Below are 13,998 nucleotides of genomic sequence, written 5' to 3'. Positions count from 1 at the left end.
ACTAGAAAAAAGCCTGTAAAATCGAGGCATCCTCAGTTCAGCTTGAGTGAGCTGGCAAAACCGTGACGAGCAAACGCGCTTTCATTGCCCACCCACTCGTGTGTCTCAGCACCACTGTCACTCTCGGAGTCTTCAGGGAAGCCCTCGCTCTGCAAGGAACGCCAACAGTTGGACAGGTGAGTTTTAAATGCCTCTGTATGTGTATTTCCCACAGAAAACCATTCAAGGCACACGCTGTACACCGGACACAGCTCACCCCTAGCAAATGGTGTCCCAATGCATACTGATGACATCATCTGAGGAAGAAGAAATAAAGCTTAAGGCAAAACATTACCGAATTCTGGGACTCATTCACTTGGGCCTCATTTCTCAGGTGTGTTGCTTCCAGAAGAAATTTAACAGCATCGAAACTAAAGCCATCGACGCCCTTTTCAAGCCAGTACTGGATAATTTCCTAAACAGAAGAAACAAACTACTTGGTTATATTCACCACACATTTTTGTCCTACTTTTTAATAAAACTGTGTCTGTGAACTACTTTCTATCGTCCCTGCCTACAAAACAAGGACAGGACCCAGACAGCACAACAGTGTGACAGCTCACTTACACATTCATAGCGGCCTGGGGCTTCCGGCACCGTACATCTTCGTAGGAGCAGACAGCTTCATCTTGTGACCAGTAGCCAAGGCCTAAACCACAGTGCCACCCACGCTCCTGTGATAATTAATTTACCATAGCATAGTAATTGCATTTATGGACTTCTGCATCCCATCTATATTTTTATTGTGACAAAATAATATTAACATTTTAGACCGTGTGATCACATTATAGTCACAGTGTTATACAACTCTCACCATTCTCTATTTCCACCCACATGCCAGCACCCTAAGCCGCCATTCCCCAGTCCTGCGGCTCCCCAGCCCCTGCAAGCCCATATGTGCTCTCTGTCTGGGAATTTGCTTTTTTGGGTCATTTCCTAGAAACAGATTCATCATGTAACTTTTGCACCCGGCTCCTTTCACACAGAGCCTGTGTCCTACTGCAGAGTCCGCGGGGGTAGACATCAGTTGAAATGTAATGTCATTTCATCTCCCTTTGGTCCCATTTAGAAGTTTCCGGTTTGGTTCTGTTTTTAAAGTGAAGGGAAATACACGTGGATTAAGCCTCCAGTGACTGTCCTCTGACCACGGGCCGGGAGGCAAACAGCCTTGCGATCATGCAGAGGCCTGGGGAAGTGGACTATTGCAGGTGCAGTTAGGCAAACATTTCACTCCGTATCACTTTGATCTCCCTTTTGAGCCAGTTAGGATTTGTTCTAGTTTTAAATATTTTCTACTGCTTTTTGATGGAGATTTTCCTGTTTTACTTGTTGATTTTTAAATGCTTTTCTATATATGAAATCCAGGACAGGTAAATCTTTAGGACAGCGGTTCTCAACCTGTGGGTCACGACCCCTGTGGGTCAAACGACCCTTTCACAGGGGTCGCCCGATTCATCACAGTAGCAAAAAGGCAGTGATGAAGTAGCAACGAAAATAATGTTATGGTTGAGGGTCACCACAACATGAGGAACTGTATGAAAGGGTCGCGGCACGAGGAAGGTTGAGAACCACTGCCCTAGAGAGAATAACTGATTACTGTTTCCGTGGGGGTCAGGCAGGGGAGGTGGGGGTGGGAAGGGAGGGATGGGGGCACTAATAACGAAGAGTCCACGGAGAAAGTAACTGTTCTAAAGTGGATTGTGGTGATTACTGTACAGCTCTTCTTAATATGATTAAACTATTGAATTGTTTGATTTGTGAATTACATGCCAATAAACCGTTGTTTTTTTTTAAGAAGTTCTGTTTCAAGGTTCCTCTGTTGTAGTGGATCTCGGTACTTCAATCCTTTTTTTATGATGGAATGATGCTTCAACTTGACAGCCCATTCACTTACCCATGAACACGCGGGCTGTTTCTGCCTGTGGGCCACTGCGACCAGTGCTACAGTGAACATCCGTGGGCATGCTTTTGTTTACCAGCTTCGGGGTGTAGAATTGCTGGGCCACTCGGTCATCCGCTCATCTGGTGCTTAACATTGGGAGGCACCTCTCAACTATTTTCCACAATGGCTGCCCATTCCCACTGACAATGTCCCAGTTTCTCCACATTCTCCTTCAGGCTTGTTAGCTTTCTGTTCTTCTGGCATTTTGTTAAGTACTACCAACTGGTAGTTTTCATTTGCATTTCCCTAATCAATGATTATGTTGAACATCTTCTCCTGTGCTGGTTGGCCATTTGTGTATCTTCTTTGGTGCCGTGTCTACATGAACTCTTTGCCCATTCTATCATTGAGTGACTTGCCTTTTTCTTGTTGAATCATAGGAGTTCTTTATAAATCTCTCTCAGATGTATGATATGCAAATAGGTTCTCCCCTTGTATGGGTTGCTTTTGCCATTCTGTTGTCAGTGGGTGTCTTTTGATGTACCAACCGTTGAAAGCTTGGTGACGTCCAATCTGTTTTCTTCTTTGTACCACTGGTTTTACATCTATCAAGCCATTGTCAACCTAACATTATAAAAATGGACCCCTTCATTTCCTTCTAAACGTTTCCTAGCTCATTTGTTGCCGTTGTTGTTGTTGCTGTTGTTGTGTGTAATCACATTGATTTCAACTTAAGGCAACCTTGAATGATGGGGCAGAAGTAGTCCATGGGGTTTGTAGGCTGCCATCTTGAGAGGAGCAGACCCCGGGGGTTCTCAGCCACAGAGCTGCTGATAGGTTTCCATCACCAACCTTTGGGTTAGCAGCCAAGCACTTAACGAATGCATTTCAATTTAGGACTTTGGTCCACTTTTAGTTTTTGGGTTTTTTAAGGGGCTTTTTGGGGTACCTGCTGTGCGATAAAGTCCAACCTGACTACTTTGTCAGTGGCTATCCAGTTCTCCTGCCACCCGTCTGTTGAAGAGACTCTTCCTTCTCATGAAATGTTCTTGGCACTCTGGTAAAAACTCAGTGGGTCATAGGTGTGTGGGTTTATAACTGGGCTCTCAATGCTACTCCATTGGTCGATGTGCCTCGCCTTAGGCCAGTACCACACTGTTTTCATTACCGCGGCTTGACAGTAAGGGTCGCAATGGGAAAGAGTGGGTCCTCCAACCTTGTCCTATTTCAATGTTAGTTGGTCCCCTTGCAATCCCAAGTGAATTTCAACCTTGATTATTTTCATTTCTGGGGAAAAAGGCATTTGGGATTTTAATAGTGATTGCATTGAATCTGTAGCTAGCCCTGAAATGTATTACTATGAAAAATATTATATTTTCCAATTCGTGAACATGTTTCCCTTTTTATAGCTCTTAAGTTTCTTTCAACAGTGTTTTGTAGTTTTCATTGTATAAATTTTGTACCTCTGATTAAATTCATTCCTACCTATTTTATTCTTTTTGATACTATTATGAATGTAATTGACCTTCTTAATTTCCTGTTTGAATTATTCATTGCTAGTAAATAGAAATATAGCTGGGTTGTCTTTTCTTTGTCTCTCCATTATTTTCTATCTTTGGTGAATTCATTTATAGTTTCAATTTGTGCTGGGTTTTGTTTGTAATGTGAAGGGGCTTTAAAAAGTTCATTAAAAATTGAAATGAAGATAATTACATTTTTCCATTAGCTCTTGAATCCCCCTTTATGTAAGATTATGTTACATAGAGACCACTTTAATTCTTCCTTTCCTGTTTGGAGTCTTTAGTCTTGCCTGCGTCCATCGCTCTGGCTGGAACGTGCAGAACAATGCTGAAGAGAAGTGGCAAGTGCTCATCCTTGTCTTGTTCCTGTTGTAAGCAGGGAAGCCTTCAGCTTCTCACCACTGGAAATCATGCGCCTGCGTGTTTTTCACAAATGTCCATTATTATGTTGAGGCAGTTTCTTTTGGTCCCTAGTTTGTTGAATAGTTTTATCATGAAAGTGTTGGATTTTGTGAAAAGTTTTACTGAACCTATTGGGATGAACATATGGTTTCTTTTCCTCCTTCTACTAATGATTAATATTTCTATGTTGGACCACTCTTTAAATCTTGGGATAAATTTTACTTGGTCATGGTGTGTGATTCTTTTTATATGTTGCTGGATTCAGCTTACTATTATTTTGTTGAGAATTTTTACAACTATACTCATAAGGGATCAATCTCAAACTCACTGCTATCGAGTCAATTCCAACTCATGTCAATCTGATAGGATGAAGCAGAATTACCTCTTGGGTTTGTGCGACTCTATTTCTTTACCGAGGCAGAAAGTCTCCTATTTCTCCCTCATCATGGCAGGTGCTTTTGAATGGCTGACCCTGTGATTAGTGGCTGAATGCACATAACACGACTCCACCTGGAATACTGGTCTATAATGTTCTTTACTGTGTTGTCTTTGCTTGGCTTTGCTAGTAGGGTTCCCTCCTCTTCTGTTGATGTTCTTTAAATATTTGGTAAAATTCACAAGTAAATTTATCTGGGCCTGGACTTCTCATTGATAGGTGTTTTATTACCGATTCAATAACTTTTATTGTTATAAATGATTTCAGATTGTCGATATATTCTTGGGTCAGTTTGGTCATTTATACATCTCTAGGAATTTGTCCTTTTCATTGGGGCAGACAAACTAATTTTGGGGGATACAATTACTCATTGTATTACCATAGGGTCCTTTTCGTTCCTCTAAGGTCAATAGTAAGACCCCCTCTTCATCTTCTTCTTTTATCAATTTAACTCTCATCTCTTGGTTCTTTGTTAGTTTTTTTAAAAGTCTTTTGGTTTAGTTGACATTCTCTAAGACACTGCCATTCTGATTGACCTCTACTCTTGTTTTCAGTCTTTCCTGCCTTCTGCTGTCTTTGTACTCTGTTCGCTTCCTTGTTCTAGTTCTTTAAGGTGCAAGGTTAGGAGGTTGGTTTGAGGCTCTCTAACTTGCCTGTTGCCCTTGGAGGACTGCATTCCACTAGTCGGGTAAGTTGCTTTCATTTCCACGTCCCTCAGAGCAGTTTCTCATTTCTCTGGTGATTTCTCTTTGGTCCATTCAGTTATTTAAGAGTGCATTTTTAAATTTTCACAAATTGGAACTTTCCAATTTTCCTTCTGTTACTAATTCCTAATGTCATTCCATTGTGGTCAAAGAAGGTAGTTTGCATTATTTCAATCTTTTTGATATGTGAGCCTTACATAGATTGTAATCTGAAGACTTTTCTACGTGCCCTTGAGAAGAATGCATCGTCTGCTGTGTCTGGGAGAAGTGCTTTGTGCATGTCGGCTAGATTAATTCCTCTATTTCCCTACTGCATGCGTTGTCTAGTTCCTCTATCCATTTTTGAAAGCAGTGTCTTAAAGACTCTAATTATTAGTATCGACTCATTTACTTCTCCATTTCTGTTAGTTTTTGCTTTATATATTCTGGGGCTCTGTTGGTAGATTATATGACTATCTACTTGATGGTTTGATCTTCAAATCAATATCGAATGCCCTTTTCTCTTGTAAACTTTTTTATTTGAAATCTATTTTTCTGACAATACTATAAACACTAGACACTGCAGCTCTGTTTTGCTTATTATCTGCATATTTTCCCATCTTTTCGCTTTCACCTCTCTATCTCCAGAACTAAAGGGCACCATTTGGCAAATAGCAGACAGATGAGTTTTCCTGTTTATTTTCAGTTGTTTTCTTAGTGGTTAGTTTAGGGATTATTAATAATATTTGAAACATATAATTTATTTTGAGTCAATATCAAATTAACCTCAATAATATACAAAAAAGTCAAGTCCTACACATCACTCTTTCTCCCATCTTTGTCGCTATTGTCACAACTTACGTCTGTATACAAGAATGGTAATGATTGTTTTTGCATTTGTGTTTTGCATGTGCGCAGCTAAAAGAGGAGTGGCAGGCTGAAATGCAGTGATAATGGCTTTTCTCCTTTCTCAGACTATGTGGCTACTTCTTTCCGTCAGTGTGGTTGATGTCTTCCTATGACTTCAAGCTACTGTCTACTGTCCTTAAGTTTCAGCCTAAATGATGCCCTTTGACCTTTTCCAGATGGCAGCTCCACTGACACTGGTTGTTCTGGAAATGTCCTCCTTTCTTCTTCATTTGAGAAGGTTAGTCCCACTCATATTTGAGTTCACTGTGCTATATTTGTAATTTATGTTATCAACATGTTACCAAAGTTTAGAGAATTACACTCAAATTATACATTCATACACACAGACACACACAATGAAAGCTGTGATTCAGGAGAAACTTTACAAGCATCCTACCTTCTGTAGGCTCAACTCATTCTTAAAGCTCACTGCAAATTGAGATGCATTAATCGTAAAAATCGTTAAATATTTCATTGTTCCAGAAAAGCAAATAAAAAGTGAAGTGCTTAGATGTTAAAGGGTTTCCTGTTAGGACTGATATGGGAGGAGTGCAAACCAAAATAGAAAGAACCAACCATCACTAAAGCCAATCATGAAAAAGAGTGAAGATGCAGCAGGGGCTGCCATGCACACCCTCAGATAGTAGAGCGTTGTGGTCCACGAGTCTCCAAGTCAGTATCCTACTGGTTTCATTCAGGTACATCTTGCTGCCAAGCTAAGATGTTCTTTGCTCCCCTAGCTTAGAATTCTTCACAATGTTTTAACAAGAAGCCCCACATTTTGGGTCGGAGTCCCTGCACACTAGGGAGCTGGTGGTGCAGAGGGCGACCTGTGGAAGAGCAATGGAGTCCAGGCCACATTGCAGAGACACTGGAGGGTGGAGTAGAACGGCCCCCGTGGGTTGACAAAGGCAGTCAATCCTTAAAGGAGCAGAAAGCCTCATCCTTCTCCCAGAGAGTGGCTGATGGTTTAGAACCCTGACCTCGTGATTAGCAGCTCTCCCTTTCAAAATATAGAGATGAGAAATATGTAACTCATGGGATCGCTGCTCGAATTTAGCTCCCAGCAGAAAACATCTCGGACATTCAAATAAAATTGAGCCCTTCTCAAAAAGAAAGAAAAAAGAGCAAAACAAAGGCAATTAAAGGGACAGACATTGGTGGCGTATGGCGCGGAAGGAGGGGAAGTAGGTTTAGTTGAGGAGCCAGCATTTCAGCAGAGAAATCAGGGCGTGTGTTGTGGGACGGTCAGAAGAGGGAGACATGGGGGGTTCAGGAGGAAGGAAAAGAGGAGGCAGAGTTGTCAGAGAGGCAAAAGCAAGGGTGGAAGGGGAGAGGCTGACTTTGTCATGTGGAGACTGGTCATTGATGAAAAACCTTGGGCTTTGTTCATAGGTGATAGGAAGCCTATAAAGCAGGTTCTCAACCTTCCTATTGGCACGGCCCTTTCAGACAATTCTGCATGTTGTGGTGACCCCCACCCCCAACAATAAAATTATTTTCTTTGCCAATTCATCACTGTCGTTTTGCTACTGTTATGAATCCAGCAACCCTTGTGAAAGGGTTGTTCAATCCCCCCAAAGGGGTCATGACCCACAGGTTGAGAACCACTGCTCTGAAACGTTGTAAGCCTCTGAAGGTTAGGTGGTGGTCGGCTGCAGGTTTTAAAGGATCTGGTATGTGAAAATTAAACCAAAGAGCCTACCAGTTCCTCAAAATGTTAAGCTAGAGTCACCCCATGACCCAGAAATCCCGCACCTGGGAGTGGACTTTTCTTTCCTTATTCAAATATGGAATTTTATTTGAATATTCAAGAGTAATGAAAATGCATTTCCACTCAAAGATTTATACATGAATGTTCATAGCAGCCTGTGATGGTCAGTTTCTGTGTCAACTTGGCTTGGTCAGGATTCTCAGTGGGTTGGCAGTTCGGGCCGGTCATGCCCATGATGTGGCCTCATTCATAAACACTGCCATCAAGTGGATGCCGACTCATAGCGACCCTGTGGGCCTGGGTAAGACTGTCTCTGTCAGTTTCTGTGACTGTAACTCATTAAGGGAGTCCAAAGCCCTGTTTCCCTCCCATAACTACCTAACAGGCCAATCAAGTCCATCATGGTACCTGCTGTGAGAGCCAAGCAATTAGAAGAAGTATGGACGGTAAGGGAAAGGAACTGACCTCGGAGATGTGGCCTGCACCTACTGAAGCAGACTCTGGAAAGACCTGTCTCCCCTCCCTGCCATGGATCTTGCAATCTGTCTCATTGACCTCCAGGTCTTTGGATGGGAGCCAGTGGTCCAATGCGTTGCCTATAGATCCTGGAAGCTAGCAGCGGTCTGCCATCTGGCCGATCAGCCAGTGGTCTTCTGACTTCCAGTCCATCAGCCCTGATGACAACATGGGTCAGGAAAAGCCTCCCACTTAATATCTGACCCATAGACGTCAACAGGACTGAACTTACCTGCTTCTATGACTGTGTGAGCCACTTTCATGATCTAAATCTCCCTGTGCATTTGTATGTATCTATGTGTGTATACACACACACACACACACACACACACACATATATGCCCTTTTTCATAAAAGCCAAAATATTCATAAAAGCCAAAAAAAGTGGAAACAACTCAAATGCTCATTCCGTGATGAATGTATAAATGAAATGTGGTTTGGCCATGAAACGGAACATGATTCAACCATGAAAGGGGCTGGACCTTGAATACATGTTGCTAAGTGAAGGTAGCCAGTCACAAAAGATGACATGTCATATGATTCCTTATAGGAAAGCATATTTTAACATCCATGGTGTGCGTAGAGCGGGGGCGGGGGTGGCAGTGAGAGACTGGAGAATGTTGGCTAGCGCACTGAGGGCCTCTTTAGGGGCTGTGAAACGTTCTCAAGCAGTGACGATGGTTGCCTATTCTGTACAGTGGTGAAACACTGATCACACACTCTACAAGGTTAACCCTCTTGGTATGGGACTTAGCCCTCAGTAAAGCTAGCTTGGGAGGGAAAGAAGCCTGGATTGAGGCCACAGTGCAAGTGCAGAGGTCACGATAGCGGTCAACGCTGGATGTGCCAGAGGCTTGAAAGGAGAGACAGTGGTGTTGACAGCAGGGATTGGTCAGAAGCTGGATCTGTTCTGAGGATGGGCAGAGGTGAAAGAGGGAGGCTGCCTGGGTCACACTAGGAAGGAAGAGGAGGAAGGCGGCATGTTCTGACTTAGATGCCTGGAGTTTACAGTATCTACTGAAGGTGGGTCGAACCTGGAGTCTAGGCAGAGACCTATGTTCCCTATGTCCAAGTTTCCACCTTGGTCCTGCAATGTAGCAGAGGGAGGGCGCGCGCACACACACGCACACACACCACCCACGAAGCACGCAGGCTGTGAAACTCTCTCACAGTAGACTGCTGGTAAGTCGGCCCCTTTTGTTTCTGTTTCTCTGCTAGTCCCTGGAACTTAATGACCCAACTGTGCCATGAAAGAAGGAAGCATTGAGCCTGAATGGGGCGTGATACTGCAGGGACACTGAAGAACACAGCCTGTTCCTGGCCTCCAGGGGTTTACAGAACTGGTGACACTTGAGACAGGACAGGGTTACCTAATAGTGCAAGGCAGCGCCCAATTCAACAGCACAGCTAGTAGAGGCTCCTCAGCCCACAGGCACCCCACAAAGATCAAGATTAAGAGCGGAGGCAACTCCCAGAGCGGGGAGAGCTTGAACTTGACTTGATATCCATGTGGGAATTTCATCAGAGCAGGAAGTGGGCCAGCGAGCCAAGCATGGGGACAGAGGGTATGAGGAACCTCACAGCCTGGGCCTCAGCTTGGCCCTCTTGCACCAGACCCCAGACTGCCTCTCTGCACACAACAGTGGCTCTGCCTTCTCTTGCTTGGGCCAATCTTTATGTGGGATTACCATAAACTGAATGTTAATCACCCTGCTGAGAGGAGGAACAAAGAGGCCCAGAGAGTCCCTCAGAATAAGCTGCAGACTGGGAGTGAAGGGGGACCCAGGCTGCGCATGAGCATCCACTAAAACCAAGAGCTTCCGGTGAGGATCTGCGATCGCAGATGTTCTGTGAGGCAAGACGCCCACAGGGGAGTTGAACAGAAGCCACACTATTTCACGGTGATCTTTGCTAGTCAAGGAGGGTCGGCGTGGTGCGCCCACACTGCCACCGAGTCCATTCCAACTCCCAGTCCCAGCGACCCCATAGGACAAAGGAAAAGTGCTCCTTAAGAGTTTCTAAGGCTGTAGCTCTTCATGGGAGCCAACAGCCTCATCTTTCTCCCTCAGAGCGGCTGGAAGGTTTGAACCACCAAACTTGTAGTCAGAAGTCCAAAAGTTACTTCACTCCTCTACCCCCAAGGGTTCCTTTGAGTAATACAAGGGAATTCTACATAACCTGACTCAAGATAGACCAGAGTCCTCAGCTTGATGGCTGCACTATCTAGTCGAGCCCTATCAGCTTTGTTTTAAGAGCATGGAAAGCAAGTGTTTGCCCTAGGTTGCTCCCCCTACTGAAAGAGGTGCACTCCTTCTGGTCCCCAGCTTTCCAGGCTCTCACCTCAAGGGGGTTTGATCTGTCTCCCCCCTCTCCCAGTCACCTAAACAGCAGCTTACTGGTTCAGGGCGCTGCTTCCATCTGCATATTCTAACACCCCCAGCCTGGCTCGTCCAGATGGCATGGCTGTTCTCTCGAGGGCTTGTTGGTTTCTGTTTGTCACATCCACTGTGCGCACATATACCTTCAGCCCAGCTGAGCGGCCTGTCTGGACTGTCCATGTCCTCCCTCCAGGAACAATCATTGTTCTGCGTGCTCTGATTACAAAGTTGTAGAGGTTTTGAAGTGTACTATCTTGCCGGCTATGTTTAGGGCGGCCTGATAAAACACAAGCTTCCCAGGAACATCTGAGTCCTCGATAAACAGCAAATACTGTTCCATGTAACCATAGATTCCAGCCAAGAAAACCCAATGGGGCCAACTCTACTCTGTCACAAAGGGTCATTATTGGTCAGCAATCAACTCAAGGACATCTAACAACCACAATATAATAGAGTATAATTTTTAGACTAATTATGTCCAAGTGGGAAAATCATTTCCTTTTTACCTAAAATCTGAATTCAAGTGAAGATTCTGCTGTCGCTTGTTTGATTGTAAATCTGGCAACCCTATCTTTTCCTCATACACCCTATTATTGTTGTTGCATGATTTCGCTGCATGGAAGGTTTCTCAGGAACATGTACAGCACATGAGCACCGAGCCTTCCATAACTGAAGCATTAGAGTTCAACACCCAAATGTCAAGGCATTTCACTTGTAGAACTGGATCTTGGTGGCATCTGAGGCCGACTGAAACCAGGGGCCCTCAAGTCGATCCCAGCTCACGGGGATCCCATGAGTGTCAGAGTAGGACTGGGGGTCAGAGGGTTTTCAAGGGCTTATTTTTCAGAAGTGGATCACCAGACCTTGCTTCTGAAGAACTTCAGGAAGGACTTGAACCTCCAACCTTTCCATAGCCACTGGCACCATCCAAGGATTTCTGTGGCAAACTTCCCATCAAGCACTTGCATGGGCCCCTTCCAGATCTCCTTCTAAGTCAATGTTTTGTTTTGGTTTTCGGTACCTAACTTTGTACTTTTTTGTTTTGAGGTCTTCAAAGACCAAGTCTACCCCAGAGGTGCCTGCTACTCTGGCAAGAGAAAACCCTGAAAGAAAACCAGGGTGGGGGCGGGGTAAAAATGGCTGCAAACCGTCCAGGTAACTTGGGATGGAAAGGTGGGGCAACACCACACACTCCGCTGTTGTGAACAGGAAGCGGCAGGACATTGGTTTTCTAGACCAAAGCCAGCATTTCCTCTTTCATCCCCTGTGGGTCAGCACTACTGCACATTGACCCAACAAGTGTGCCACAGAAGTGGTTTGTGGGGGCTGTCGCTTCCTTCCAGAGAGAGTACCTTTGTTGGATGGGACCGAATGGCTAAGGCTGGATGGTTACTTTCTGGGAATCTGTTTTCGCCCAGATAATCCAGTTCATGGTTGAAAAAATATTTATGTATTTATGCTCTCAGCCAGGTGAGAAAAGCGAGCTGCAGGTTTGGGCTGTTAACCCCCTCTGTACTCCAGTGAAGCTCTCCCGGAGCGCCTGCTGTGGGAACAGTCGCCTTGCATGGCTGTGTCAGGTCTGGGTGACGCACACGGATGGGTGCAATGCGATCCTGGGGAGAGAACACTGCGTCCTCAATTCTTCCCTATCTCTCAAAACATCACACCGTCCCGGGTTGTGGACCTTCTCGTTCTTTTCTCCTTAAACCCCTTGCTGCTCGGAGACAGAAAGAAATCAAATGATTGGCCAGTTGCCTGACACATTCGATTTTGTGTGGAGCAGGGAGGGGGAGTTACTCAGCTACTTGCTTTGGAGGTTCAGGGTATGGCTTCATGAGACATCCCCATTGGTTGGGCTAACATGTCCATGCGGCTGCTCTGCCTCCTAGCTTGCTGCATAGCGTCTGGGGTCTCAGAAACGTGCGAGTGGCCATCCAAGGGACAACAGCTGGTCTCCTTCACTGCGGAAACAGGAAGACGATGTAGGGACAGAGGGAAGACATGGAGCGTGTGGCTGACTGCCTCCATGAACGACTGCCTTCTTGGCCCCAAGACCGGAACGGGATGGAGCCCCGCTCCCATTGCTGATCATCGTGCTCAAAGTCAGCGAAGAAACACTGAGCAAGGGGAGAGCGCGGAGGACAGAATTTACCCTGTTCAGGGTGTCCCATTTTTCTCGAGAGTTGGAGCCTAGAAGAACCCTGAAACCGTTGCCTTAAATTCGTCTTTAAGCCTTAAACCACAAATGTCTTCTGAAGGTTTCTTCAAACAAATCATAGTTTAGCTTAATTCGTGAGCAACATCTTTCCTGTGTATTGTGTTCTCCTAAGGGATTCCTCTGAGCCCCTGCTGAGACTATGCCTTTCTACTCAATTTATGGAAGCAGAATCTACACTTTCACAGAATTCCCAGGGGATTTCTATGAGAATCATCTGGGGTAGAAAGACCCCTTCTCAAACTAGCATGAACTGATGGGAAGCCCTGAGGCTCTCTCTGTGGGCTCATACTGGCAACAGCAACTCCCAAGACCAGCCAGGGAACTAAGGGGGTCGTGAGGCGAGGCCAGGGGGAAAGCAGGGGAACCGGGGAAGCAGTGCGTTGTAATCAGGTGCGGTCGAGTCCTCGTGACCAGTGTGCATGAAACGCTGCCCGGTCCCACACCGTCCGCAGAATCGGCCCTGTGCCCGTGCCCAGCAACGTCGCCACTGTGTCCATCCATCCCATCGAAGGTCTTCCTCTTTTTTGCTGCCCTTCTACTTTACCAAGCACGATGTCCTTCTCCAGGGACTGATCTCTCCTGACAACATGGCCAAAGTATGCGAGACAAAGTCTAGCCACCCTCACCACTAAGAAGCATTCTGGCTGTACTTCTTCCAGGATAGATTTGTTTGTCCTTTTAGCAGTCCACGGTTCTTTCCCTATTTGCCAGGACCATAATTCAAATGCATCAATTCTTCTTCTGTTGCCTTATTCTATGCTCAGCTTTCACATACATGTGTAGCAATTAAACATACCAGTACTTGTGTCTGGGCCACCTTAGTCCTCAGGGTAATAGCTTTGCTTTCAATACTTTCAAGGGGTTTTGTCCTTTAAAAGTTGGTAATAAAAATACCATATGACCCAGGAATCCACCTACTCAATATAAGCCAAACAGATATACGCACACCCATATTTCTCCCAACACTATTCACAATAGCAAAGAGATGGGAACAAGTGCTAACCAGAGGAAGACGGGATAAATAAACTTTGGTGCGTAGACACAGTGGGACACTACGCACGAGGAAAGACTAATGATGAATCTGACAAACACATCGCAACATGGATGAACACAGAGGATACTGAGGAGTGAAATTAATCCCAACCGGGCAAATATGGTCTGAGCCTCTCACAAAAGGTCAATAGAAGGCTTTCACACTAGAAGACACATTTTTTTTCATGGTTACCAGGAATGGGAGGAGAGTGGGGGAAGGGAAGTCGCAGGCTAGAAGGCAGACTGATGTGAACTCGGGTGAAAGGGAG

The 13,998-nt window shown here is 45.1% G+C and overlaps 1 protein-coding gene across 1 annotated transcript in view; it reads right to left on the bottom strand.

The window, feature by feature from the left end:
- SLC3A1 (solute carrier family 3 member 1) overlaps positions 1-13,998 on the bottom strand; it is a 41,896-nt gene that overhangs the window by 12,794 nt on the left and 15,104 nt on the right. The window contains exon 5 of the mRNA XM_075535806.1: positions 335-454. Within this exon, the coding sequence (XP_075391921.1) occupies positions 335-454 (120 nt within the window). The remainder of the gene's footprint in view (positions 1-334; positions 455-13,998) is intronic.

This window comes from Tenrec ecaudatus, chromosome 17, assembly GCF_050624435.1.
Source record: "Tenrec ecaudatus isolate mTenEca1 chromosome 17, mTenEca1.hap1, whole genome shotgun sequence".
NCBI lineage: Eukaryota > Metazoa > Chordata > Mammalia > Afrosoricida > Tenrecidae > Tenrec > Tenrec ecaudatus.
The sequence above is the reverse complement of the archived record's forward strand: the minus strand, read 5'-3'. Positions and strand labels throughout refer to the sequence as shown.